The sequence below is a fragment of the Carettochelys insculpta genome, chromosome 18 (genome assembly GCF_033958435.1).
Source record: "Carettochelys insculpta isolate YL-2023 chromosome 18, ASM3395843v1, whole genome shotgun sequence".
Lineage (NCBI taxonomy): Eukaryota > Metazoa > Chordata > Testudines > Carettochelyidae > Carettochelys > Carettochelys insculpta.
Window position 1 is genome coordinate 25,815,001 of NC_134154.1, and position 13,298 is coordinate 25,828,298.

Consider the following 13,298-nt stretch of genomic DNA (forward strand, 5'->3'; position numbering starts at 1 on the left):
CTTTAAATCCACTTTGGTACCAAATGACTGGAAGACGGCCAATATAACGCCAATATTTAAAAAAGGCTCTAGAGGAGACCCTGGCAATTATAGACCGATAAGTTTAACATCAGTACCAGGCAAATTAGTAGAAACACTAGTAAAGAATAAAATTGCAAGGCACGTAGAAGAGCACGAATTGTTGGGCAAAAGTCAGCATGGTTTCTGCAGAGGGAAGTCGTGTCCAACCAATCTATTAGAATTCTTTGAAGGGGTTAATAAACATGCGGACAAGGGGCACCCAGTGGACATAATATACCTAGATTTCCAGAAAGCCTTTGACACGGTCCCACGCCAAAGGCTTTTATGTAAATTAGGTGGTCATGGGATAGGAGGAAAGATCCTTTCATGGATCGGGAATTGGTTAAAAGACAGAAAACAAAGGGTGGGAATAAATGGTAAATTTTCACAGTGGAGGAGGGTAACTAGTGGTGTTCCCCAGGGGTCAGTCCTGGGACCGATCCTGTTCAACTTGTTCACCAATGATCTAGAAAATGAGGTAAGCAGTGAGGTGGCAAAGTTTGCAGATGACACCAAGTTGTTCAGGACAGTCAAAAGCAAAAGGGATTGTGAAGAACTACAAAAAGATCTCAGCAAACTGAGTGATTGGGCAGCAAAATGGCAAATGAAATTTAATGTGGGTAAGTGTCAGGTAATGCATGTTGGAAAAAATAACCCAAATTACACGTACTACATGATGGGGTCAAATTTAGCTACGACAGATCAGGAAAGGGATCTTGGAGTTATAGTGGATAGTTCTCTGAAGACATCCACGCAGTGTGCAGCGGCAGTTAGTAAAGCAAATAGGATGTTAGGAATTATTAAAAAAGGGATCGATAATAAGACAAAAGATATCATACTTCCCCTATATAAAACTATGGTACGCCCACATCTTGAGTACTGCGTGCAGATGTGGTCTCCTCACCTCAAAAAAGATATACTGGCATTAGAAAAGGTTCAGAAAAGGGCGACTAAGATGATTAGGAGCTTGGAACGGGTCCCATATGGGGAGAGGCTAGAGAGACTGGGACTTTTCAGCTTGGAAAAGAGGCGATTGAGGGGCGATATGATAGAGGTATATAAAATCATGAATGGTGTGGAGAAAGTGAATATAGAAAAATTATTTACCTTTTCCCATAATACAAGAACTAGGGGACACCAAATGAAATTGATGGGTAGTAGGTTCAAAACTAATAAAAGGAAATTTTTCTTCACACAGCGCACAGTCAACCTGTGGAACTCCTTGCCCGAGGAGGCTGTGAAGGCTAGGACTCTATCAGGGTTTAAAAAAGAGCTTGATAAATTTTTGCAGGTTAGGTCCATAAATGGCTATTAGCCAGGGATAAAGTATGGTGCCCTAGCCTTCAGAACAAGGGCAGGAGATGGATGGCAGGAGATAAATCACTTGATCATTGTCTTCTGTTCTCCTTCTCTGGGGCACCTGGCACTGGCCACCGTCGGCAGATGGGATGCTGGGCTGGATGGACCTTTGGTCTGACCCAGTATGGCCATTCTTATGTTCTTATGTTCTCTCTCTCTCTCTCTCTCTCTCTCTCACTCACACACACACACACACACACACACACTTCCCTCAACACTGCCTAATCAATCTGCAAGTCTCCCTCACCCCTTCAATGCTCGGCATCTTTGTTACAAGAGAACTAGCCATTATTAATTATGGAGATCATTTATATGACACGAACACTTATCCATTTAGACCTTCACTGAGAAAACACCAACCTACAAAATTATCTATCCAATATCCACCCAAAATGCATTTCTCTGTTTTATCTCGAGATGTGATTCATGCTAATTACAGATTAAGAAAAAACACACTTTAAAGAGAAAACTAAAAATGGATTGTTTCATATTTTTAAATCTTTGTTTTTATTTGGAAATTTGAACCTGAAGTCTGATTCTTTATAGATTCCTCCCCTCCCCCAGTTTGTAACTGCTTGTTGTATATATTAATGTGTTACTGTAAGGTTGCTCTGCAGCACCAAGGTGCTTGCACTGACTTTTAAAGTAGTTAAAAGAAAAGAAGTAACAAAAAGCTTAATACACACATAGCTAATTTGCTTTGCAAGGAAATGTAAAATTAAAGCACAAATATGTTTCATTTCTTATCCGCAACAGTGTAACTGTAAAGTAAACATCAAGAGTTCGAACTCAAAGTTTGGATAGGAAGCCTAACCACACACCAGTATGAAGATGCTACGTATCGTTAGGTTGACTTCTTTCTCTCTTTTTTTTTTGTTTTGTTTTGTTTTACTGTTAACCATCACTGTAGTATCTAAGTGCCTTCTCTCTACCTATCAGGGTCAGATAAGCTTTTCGAAAATCTTTAAGTGACTTAGAAGCCTACATCACATTTTCAAGAGTGAAATCAAAGTAAGTCATGCAGGGACTAAGATGTTATCTCAAAGATTTGCCAATTTATAGTCAAACAGGGGAGTCTATAAAAATATCTTACTATTCTTATTTTCTGGAGTCGGTGCTACTGGCAAGACAAGCATCTGTACACAGCAGCAGCCACAAAATGACAGTACAATAGACCAACCGATTTGTGGAACTTGTGAAACAAAGAATAACCACGGGAAAGAAAGAAATTAAAAAAAGAAAAAGTCTGGTGCCAAATGCCCTCTAGGATGTGGTTTAAAAATCATCTTTTAATAGCAAAAGCTTTCAGGTGATACATAAACTGCACCATCAATTATACCTCTACAAGTTTCTGGTCACGTTTTGCATACAGGTAGGTACATTAATGAACACAGAGAGAAATATGCAAGCAAAAAATTGCATGAGAAAAACTGTTTGTACAATTTCTGGGATCTCCCCCCCTTCTTTTTTAATAAAAAAGAAAACTTTGAAAATTAGGCTGATAGTTCTTACGCCATCAAATTTTTTAGTTTACTTAAAAATGAAACTTCCATGGAAAGCTTCTAAGACATAGATATTCCTCTGCGAGCTCTCATGCCAGGTTATCCCTGTCTCTCAGATAGTTACCCAGGTTGATAAACCACGATTTCCATTAAGCAGGTACTTGAGGGTCATCCTACTCTTCCAAATCAGCATGAAATTAGACATTTTAAGACCTATGTTATTTACCAATTTGATTCTTTTAGCACCATCCTAATTTCTGTGGTAAATATTTCATTAGAAAGGTTTTTAAAACAAACAAAACAAAGTTATACACTTTGAACACTGCTGGCTCCTAAGAAGTTAATTACTATCTAGAATGCTAATAAGACAATTTTAAATCTAAAAAATAAAACAAATGAAAAGAAGTTTCAGGTCTTGCATCTGTCTGACGCCTCCCCAACATTTTTTGACTTGTTGTGAGGCTTATTATTTCACAAGCTTTTTTATTTGTTTGTTTGCTTTTAATGTTTTGGTTTTTAAACAACCACTCTTCCTTGCCACTATGTGAATGAGCTATGCAAACTGGAGGAGCTGATTGACCATAGCAGGGAAGGACAAAGAGATTATATAAAAAGGTAGATAATTTGGTAAAAAAGAAAAATAATTTTATTCTCTAGTCTCTTTCTAGTAACATTAGGAGTTACTTGTAACAAGAGAAAAAGCATTTTCAGAAAGAAAAGTAATTTTTGTTGACTGGCATTTTGGAGAACTCATACATCATAAAGCTAAATCAGTGCAAAAGAACAGTAAAACTGTATGTGATAAAACTTTTTCTAATGTAATAGAGTTGCTGCTAAGGTTGTGTAACTGGAATTTAGTAACTAAGCCACTGTTTAAATACACTGTCCTTTTCCATCACCCTCCAGAGAATGAGTCCAAATGCCCTATAAACAGTAATTAAACCTCACAATATCTCAGAGAAATATTTCTCACTATATAGAGATGGAAAAACTGAGACACTATGGGTACAGCTACACTACAGCAATCTTTCGAAAGATGTTCTTCCAGAAGATCTCTTCTGGAAAAACTTCTTTCGAAAGATTGTGTCCACACACAAAAAAGCAGATTAAAAAAAAAAAAAAAGATCTGCTCCTTCAACAGTGTGTGTCCACACAGCCCTTGGTCATTTGAAAGAACAGGCCAGGGATCCAAAAATCCAGCACCTTGAGGACTGCTCTTTTGAAAAAAGGGCCCATACGACGTCTACGCACATTTTTTTTCCTGAAATAATCTTTCAGAAAAACATACTCTTCTTCATCTGGGAGAAGAAGAGGGCCACCAGAAAAAGTGCTGCATTCTTTCAATTTCAGACTGAAAGGGCATATTGTGTGTGTAGACATGCCGCGGGTTCTTTTGGAAAAGGGCCTCCCCCAAAGAACTTGCTAGTGTAAATGCATCCCAAAACTGTAAATGACTTGTCACAGGCTACACAGGTAGGCCTACAACACAGGAATCAATATCCTATCCCCAGTCAAAACAGATCCAATGGGAAACTGTTTAACCTTGCAAGGCTGAGAGCTAAGACTAAGGTGCGAGAAGTCCTCATCAGAGACATGCTGTTCGCAGACGATGCTGCTGTAGTGTCTCACACAGAAGACCAGCTTCAAAAACTGCTGGATCGGTTCTCCAAAGCGTGCAAGGACTTTGGGCTTACCATCAGCCTAAAGAAGACAAATGTACTTGGTCAAGATGTTGCTGAATCCCCATCAATCAGCATTGACAACTATACGTTAGAAGTTGTCCACGAGTTCGTTTACCTCGGGTCCACCATCACTGACACCCTGTCGTTGGATACTGAGCTAAATAGGAGGATCGGAAAAGCGGCCACAACTCTGTCCAGACTCAGCAAGAGAGTGTGGAATAACAACAAGCTGTACGCTCACACCAAAATGCAAGTCTACAGAGCCTGCATCCTCCTTTATGGCAGCGAGACTTGGACCCTGTATGCCCGCCAGGAAGAGAGGCTGAACGTCCTCCACTTGCGCTGCCTCAGGCGCATCCTTGGAATATCATGGAAGGACAGAGTTACCAACACAGCCGTCCTCGAGCAAGCTGGAATCCCAACCATGCACACCCTCCTCAGGCAGCGTCGGCTCCGCTGGCTTGGCCACGTCCACAGGATGAACGATGGAAGGATTCCAAAAGACATCATGTATGGTGAGCTAGCCTCTGGCAAAAGACCCCCCGGACGCCCCCAGTTGCGTTACAAAGATGTCTGCAAGAGAGACCTCAGAGAGGTAGACATCGAGCTGGACAACTGGGAAGAACTAGCAGACGACCGCAGCAGATGGAGGCAGGGGTTACACAGGGGCCTTCAGAAGGGCGAGTTGAAGATCAGACAGCTGGCAGAGGAGAAGCGAGCGCACAGAAAGCACAATAAGGACTTGCCAGACACCCACTACATCTGCAAGAGATGCAGCAAGGACTGTCACTCTCGTGTGGGTCTTTATAGTCACAATAGACGCTGTAAATGAAGTCTTAAATTGAAACTTTAAAGGGTGCGATCCATAGTCTGTGCGACTGAAGGATGCCTACTACCCCAGTCAAAAGCGTTTACTACAGGCATATGAAGTTATCAATTCTTAAACAGGCATCAACATTCTCAAACTTTTATCACGATTTAATAACTGGCTGTAATATTTCAAATTTTTACAGTAATCCTCTTACTGCATGGATGTGAAAACGGTCTGAAAACAGTACAATTTCTACTTGTTTTTAAAGATTCAAATATGTAAATACGGACTACACAGATGCTTTTTAAAACTGGAAGTGAAACAGTTTTTCCCGATGGGGGCATCTGAATGCTGTATTTCATCATCTGATTGAATTTTAAACCCACTAAAATACAGGATCAATTATAAGAAAGCTAACAGAACTGAAAAGCTTTAATCAAACTATAGCAGAATAAATACAGTAACCTTGCACTGAAATGATGAGCAGGCAAAGCTAGCAAAAGTGATTTAATTATTACCTTTGCAGTCTTCTTAGGCCAGGCTACTACTGGGACCCCTGAAATGGCAAGATTCTGATCGTCATCAGCATGTTCCTTCAGAATGTTCTGTTTCAAAAGAAATCAACTTCATTAGCCGGAGAACTATTTTTGAAACTTAATAGATACATAGTAAGAAGAGTTTTACGTCTATTCATCTAGGTTGACTTTGTAGATGTAAATGACTTGATAATTTCCAAATCTCCAAACTGTCAATCCATTCTAAATCTTTCTATCAAGCTACAAAGATCCATGGTTCGCTTTAAGTGAAACATTTTGCAAAGAGTAAAAAGAAATTAAAAATGTCATTGTATATTTTTAACGGAAAATTAGGTTCCTAAAGCACCCTACATTTTTTTTTTTTTACAAAAGGGTACCTTACACGTGTGCTTGTGAGACAAAGCGCTAAAGTACATGAAGAACATTGTCCGAAAGCAATGAAACCTTATGAAGACAATGGAGGATCTCAAGTCCACCAACACTACCTCCTACTGTCATACGACATCCTTCTCTTCCTGTTTACATAACACCTAGCACAATGGGATACTGATCCATGGGAAAGACTCCTAAGTGCTACGGTAATACAAATAATTAATCACCATCATCAGTTGCATGGGACACAGCTATCATTGGGGTATTTGAGTATTTCAGGTATCAGGCAGTTAAGTCAAGATGAGGAATTGCAAATTGGAATCTGTCAGCTCCATCAGCATTTAGATATAGAGCACTGTTATTTCCACTGGCAATCTTACACCGATTCTCATCTTTCCTGAGGAAACTAGTCCAGTTTTTGTAAAACCCTCAGGTTTCTCAACATCTACCATGGTGGTCAATGATTTAAATTGTTTTTATTTTCTTTAACTCACCAATAAAATACTAAATTTTCCCATTTAAAAATTACAGTTACAATTCAATCTCATCACAAAAATGCTAGACATACACTTAGGCTGTGTCTACACGGGCACAATTCAGTGCCTCATTAGTATTAGGATGCTAATCCGATCAGTGATCAGGATAAGTGGATTTCAAAAGGTGCGGGGTCCTTTCAAAAAGGACCCCCGTGTAGCCACGTCAAGCCACACGCTTTCGAAAGTGGTACTTTCAAAGCACTGAGGCCGGAAGCGTCCTAATGCTAATGAGGTACTGAATATTCAATTCAGTGTCTCATTAGTAATCTTCAAAACGGCTATTACCTTGGTTATTTCAAAGACTTGTGCCCGTGTAGACACACCCTCACTGTCTCATAAAAATATATTAATGGCTCTAGTCTGGAGAGCCTAACTACCCCCTCTTGAGTATTGGGCTTTCAATTTCTATTTCTCAGCAGACTAAAGTAATGTACAATAAAAGACGCCATTGGATAGCCAGAAAACACGCCAGAGGAGTTATTTAAGACACTGGTCTTAAGACATAGAGAAAATGTATAGGAAAGGATGGAGATAGCATGGAAGGGAAGACATTCAGCCTTAAAAAAAAAAAAAAAAGCACATGCACAGACATGCCCTGCTTATACTCCCCCACACTTTTGCTGTAGAAAATGGTATGGCTTCTGGGCATAAGGAGAACCTAGCTAGAAATATTCTGAAGAAATTCATTGCCTGGTTAAAAAGGAAAACATGTCAAGCGTAAGCATTGCAACAGGATGATGAAGGTCCTAGCTGCAAGAGTGAAACATCATAAGAAAAACTGCTTAGTGGAAGAAAATGATGCAAGAGAAGATGTGGATATAGCCACAGATTACTGCGGATCAGTTGGTTAGTATCTTACATACAGTAAACTCTTTCATATCCAGCATTCTACTATCCAGAACTCTCAAACTGCCAGCATTTTAACCATAAGTAAATTTTAGTTGGGTTTTCCATATTTATAGTACACTGAGAGTAAATACATATAATTAAAGCAAATACAATATAAGTTTACAGCATACAGTACTACTGTTGTTGGTAAATAAAGTACTCTTCATACGTTTTTGTTTGTTTCTTAATATGTAATCTTGTTTTTCTTTAGTGTTATGCATTGCTAGGTAAACTGCTCTATTATCCAGAATATTTCAATATCCAGCAACCTCCTGGTCCTAGAACTGCCGAATATGAAAGAGTTCACTGTAATTTGCTTTGCAATGCAATTCACTTCAGGACTCTCTAGGCCTTTTAGTGCAAGTAAACTAAAATCCCAGGCTATTTGCTATGTTGGTTATTGCTAGAAAAAAAGTTTAGCCTAGTTAATCCTTATGGCTTGCTTAATTAACTGGGTTTAGAATCGATCACTCAAGCATATAGCAGAAAGAGAAATTTAGAGACGCCAGTTGCCACTGTAGTTTTCTTATTCTATATTACCTAATACACACCCCTTATTTTGAGTCACCATGGACAGAGAATATAGTGGTGTTTTAGCTCAGCATAACTCAGCCTTCCCAAGAGTACCCCATCCTATACTTGTTTTAACAAAAAACAGTCTTACTCCAAAATTAAGTGCACTCTAAGCACAGTGAGTCTTGGCCTTTTTGCCAACTTGGAATCTGCATCCTTGATGAAAAAATTAAACAATTAACTAAACGGAGTGCCAAGAATTAATTAGAACAAGTATTCAGAACCATTTCTGAATTTTGTTTCAGTATCTCACTTAAGTGTAAGAGACTTAGACTGTGTATCTATAATACTTCAGAGTCAACCATTGGTCCATTTAGCAGGAATGCTGCAACTAAACATATTTCAGACAGCAAAGAAACAGTAGTAACCAAGCTATCATCCAGTAAAATAACCACCATGGATGGGGTTTGTAGTAAGGACCAACAAATATCAAGACACCATAGATAAAAAAGATTCCTCAGTTCACTTATGCCACAAATTCTCCTTTTCATATTTTTAACAATAAGATGAATTGTCATGGTTGAGTCCTTACAACCAGACTACACTCCATCTGGTACAGCAGACATTGGTGGAAAGTTGCTAGATATGGTGTATGAGAAGGAACTTGAACAGTGTATAAGAAATACTGAGGAGAAATTTGCCAGTTTAAGTGTTAATAGGTGGAGCAATGTGCACAATGATTCAGTAATATGTGCTTGTTTAACAACAGAAGATAGGATTGTGTATCTTTCAGAAACAATAGATACACTGGGAAATGCCCACACAAAGAGAAGTTACTCACCTGTGAAGTAACGATGGTTCTTTGAGATGTGTCCCCGTGGGTGCTCTACAGTAGGTGTCGGGCTTGCCCCAGCACCGCAAATCAGAAATTTCCAGCACTCTCCGTCAGGTCGCGCATGCGCCGATGCGCGTCGGTCCTTCGCGTGCTTACGGTCACATGCGCAATCCAGTCCCCGCCAGTTCCTGATCAACCACTCTGGATGCTTCTGAAAAACACGAAACAGAGCTCCGAAGTGGGTAGGAATGGGTGGGTAATGGAGCATCCACGGGGACACATCTTGAAGAACCATCATTACTACACAGGTGAGTAACTTCTCTTTCTTCTTCGAGTGGTCCCCGTGGGTGCTCCACAGTAGGTGCAGCTTGCTCTTGAAAGGACTGCTGTCGACAGGCGTGTATCCTCATCAAACACCCGGTGCATGGCATAATGCTTGGCAAAGGTGTCATAGGATGACCAAGTCACCGCTCTGCAGATGTCTCTTAGTGCAATTCCCTTGAAGAAGGCCGTTGACGCCGCATCGCTCTAGTGGAGTGAGCCCTGGGCGGAACTAGCAGAGGGGTCTTGCAAAGCTCATAACACAGTCTTAGGCAGGATACGATGTGGTTTGAAATCCTTTGTGAGGATAGGCCTTCCCCTTTCAACCTGGGCGCGAGGGACACTAGGAGTCTGTCTGTTTTCTGGAAGGGCTTAGTTCTGTCTATGTAAAAGGCCAACGCCCTCCTCACATCTAGTAAGTGCAGCCGCGCCTCCTTGCTGGAGTTGTGAGGCTTAGGATAAAATGAGGGTAATATTATTGGTTCGTTAATGTGGGACTCTGAGGAAACCTTTGGAACGAAGGCTGGGTGTAATCGTAAGATCACCGCTTCCTTTGAGAACACTGTGCAGGGCGGTGTCACCATTATTGCTGCAAGTTTACTCACCCTACGGGCTGACGTAATCGCAAGAAGGAAGGTTGTCTTCATGGTAAGTAACCGGAGGGGGACCGTGGCCAATGGTTCAAAGGGTGGTCCCGACAGCATGTGGAGGACCAAGTCCAAACTCCATGACGGCAGTAGCGGTTTTCGAGGGGGGTACCGGTTTGCCAACCCCTTTAGGAACCGAGTGACAACAGGATGGGAGAATATGGTTGGCCCTTCCTCTCTGTGTTGAAAAGCTGATATAGCCGCAAGATGGAACTTTAGTGAGGATAGGGAGAGTCCGTCTCGTTTGAGCTCCAGCAGGTAGTCTAGAATTACAGTTATAGGGACATCTAGAGGAGCTAACTGCTTGGAGGAGCACCAGGAGGTAAATCACGTCCACTTCTGCTCGTAAGTCCTTCTGGTGGAGGGTCCTTCGACTGCACTCCAGGACTTGTTCGGAGGGAGTGAAACATGTGCTTTCTAAGGCGCTGAGCCATGGATTAGCCATGCCTGTAGGCAGAGTCCTTGAGGATGTGGATACACTATGGACCGCCGAGCCTGCGTGAGAAGGTCCGGCACTGCCAGTAGGGGAAGTGGTTGGCGGCATGCCATGCGCAGGAGCAGAGGAACCACTGCTGTCAGTCCCAGGTTGGCACTATGAGTATCATATGTGCTCTCTCCCTTTTGGCTTTCTCCAAAACCTTGTGGATGAGTGTTGTGGGAGGAAACGCATAGAGTAGAGGGCCCTTCCATGGGATCATGAAGGCCTATGCCCGCTGTGGAGCAGTACTGGGGACATTTCTTGCTGTTGTGAGCGGCAAACAAATAGATTTGGGAAAACCCCCACTTGTGAAACACTCGTCGGAGCAGGTCGGAACGGATCTGCCACTCGTGCGTGAGCGCAAAGTGTCTGCTGAGTTGGTCTGCCTTTATGTTGTGGACACCCGGTAAGTATGAGGCTTTTAGGGTTATATTGTTGGCAATGCACCAGTTCCACAACCGAACAGCCTCCGCGCAGAGCACACGAGATCTGGCCCCTCCTTGTCGGTTGATATAAAACATGGTGGAGGTGTTGTCGGTATTTATCCCGACTACTTTGCCGTGCAGGTAATTTCGAAAACGCCTGCATGCATTGTACACTGCTCTGACCTCTAGTATGTTTATATGCAGTGTCTTTTCCACAGGGGACCATAACCCTTAAGTAACTTCGTTGCCGATGTGCGCTCCCCATCCCATATGGGATGCATATGTCGTGAGAAAAACGGTAATTTGCGATTGGCGAAAAGGCACCCCTACTAGTAAGTTCTTGGGGTCTGCCCACCATGCCAGCGACCTTCGCACCTCCATTGTGGGCAATACTGCCCTGTGGATGGTATGGACTATTGGTTTGTAAACACTCGCCAACCAATGCTGCAGGCCTCGCATATGCAGCCTGGCGTTCTGTACCACAAACGTGGTGGTCGCCACGTGTCCCAACAGTTGTAGACATGTTAGGATTGGGACAGAGGGTCTGTACATTATTACTTGTACCAGGGATTTGATGGAGTGGAAACGGGCATCGGATAGGTATACTCTTGATGTAGTAGAGTCTATGCATGCCCCTATAAACTCTATATTTTGCGTGGGCTCAGTCTTTGACTTCGAGAGGTTGATGACTAGGCCCAACGAGGCAAATGTGTTTGTAGTGATGCGTATCATGCGTAGGATCTCTGCTTTTGAGGTCCCTTTCAGTAGGCAGTCGTCTAGGTATGGAAAAATGAAGACACGTTGCCTGTGTAGGTATGCTGATACTACCGCCAGCATTTTGGTAAAAACTCTGGGTGCCGAAGAGAGACCGAATGGAAGAACTCTGTATTGGAAATGCTCCCTGCCTACTGTGAACCAGAGAAAATGTCTGTGTGCCGGATGAGCTGCTATATGAAAATACGCGTCCTGTAAGTTGAGGGCTGCAAACCAGTCTCCATCAGCCAGTGCCGTGATTATGGAAGCAACTGTAATCATTTTGAAATGCTACTTGCGCAAATACCGGTTGAGGGCCCGTAAATCCAGGGTTGGCCTCCAGCCTCCTGTCTTCTTCTGTGTTAGGAAGTACCGTGAGTAGAAGCCTTTCCCTTGGAATTGTTCTGGTACTCTCTCCACCGCCCCTATGAACATGAGGTGGTCCACTTCCTGTTTTAACTTTGTGTGGTGAGAGGGGTCCTTGAAAAAGGTCCTGGTGGGAGGTTTCGGTGGTGGCAGTGATTGGAAGGGGATTGTGTACCCCGTGGCTATAATCACCAATACCCATCTGTCTGTGGTGATGTTTTGCCATTGAGAGTAGAACAGTTTGAGCCGATGGTGAAACGTGTTGAGACTGGCACTGAGAGACGGTCTTGATCTTGCAGTCCTCGATGTACCCGTCAAACCTGCTGTCTCAGGGTTTGCCCGGAGGGTGCGCGACCCTGCTGGGGGCGACGTCTAGGGGCCCAATACAGCTGTTGCTGTTGGTGGCGCCCCTGGTCATACCCCCGTTGATATTGAGTATGCTGTGGATGGTAAGCGTAACGCCTTTGCTGTGGGTAAAACTTCTTCCTCCTGTACAGGGGGTGTATATACCCAGGGTCCTAAGTGTGGCTCTCGAGTCCTTGCTGGAGTGTAGGACCAAGTCAGTTGAGTCTGGAAACAACCTGTGTCTACCAAAAGGAAGATCTGCGATTTTTACTTGCAGATCTCTGGGAATCCCGGACGTCTGGAGCCACGATTCCCTACGCATTACTACTGCCGTGGCTGTGGAACGAGCTGCTGTGTCCGCTACATCCAAGGCAATCTGAACTCCTGCTCGTGAGGCCCCGTAGCCCTCCTGGACGATTGCTTTGAGGACCGGTTTCTTGTCCTCTGGAAGAAAATCCATGAGGGAGGTAAGTCCGGAATAATTGTCGAAATTGTGGTTCGACAACTGTGCGGCATAATTTGCCATTCGCAGTAGTAAGGTAGATGAGGAGTAGACCTTTCTGCCGAGTAGGTCTAATTTCCTTGTGTCTTTATCTGATCCCCCGACCTATATTGGGCTGTCTTAGCTCTATGTTGCGATGATTCGACCACCAAGGAATTCGGCTGTGGATGGCTAAACAGAAATTCCATACCTTTTGCTGGAACTAAATATTTCTTATCTGCCCTCTTATTTGTAGGAAGGATGAAAGCTGGAGTCTGCCATATGTTGGTGGCTGATTCCATAATCGCTTCATCTAACGGGATGGCGATCTTGGATGAAGCCGGGGGTCTCAGATTTTTCAGGAGTTTATGATGCTTCTCCTGCACCT

At 42.8% G+C, this 13,298-nt stretch overlaps 1 protein-coding gene across 8 annotated transcripts in view; it reads right to left on the reverse strand.

Moving 5' to 3' along the window:
• The window catches only part of KDM2B (lysine demethylase 2B), a 170,920-nt gene that overhangs the window by 48,054 nt on the left and 109,568 nt on the right, over positions 1 to 13,298 (reverse strand). For all 8 annotated transcript variants that reach the window (XM_075012803.1, XM_075012802.1, XM_075012808.1 and 5 more), the window contains one exon: positions 5,933 to 6,019. In XM_075012803.1, coding sequence (XP_074868904.1) covers positions 5,933 to 6,019 — 87 coding nt within the window. The remainder of the gene's footprint in view (positions 1 to 5,932; positions 6,020 to 13,298) is intronic.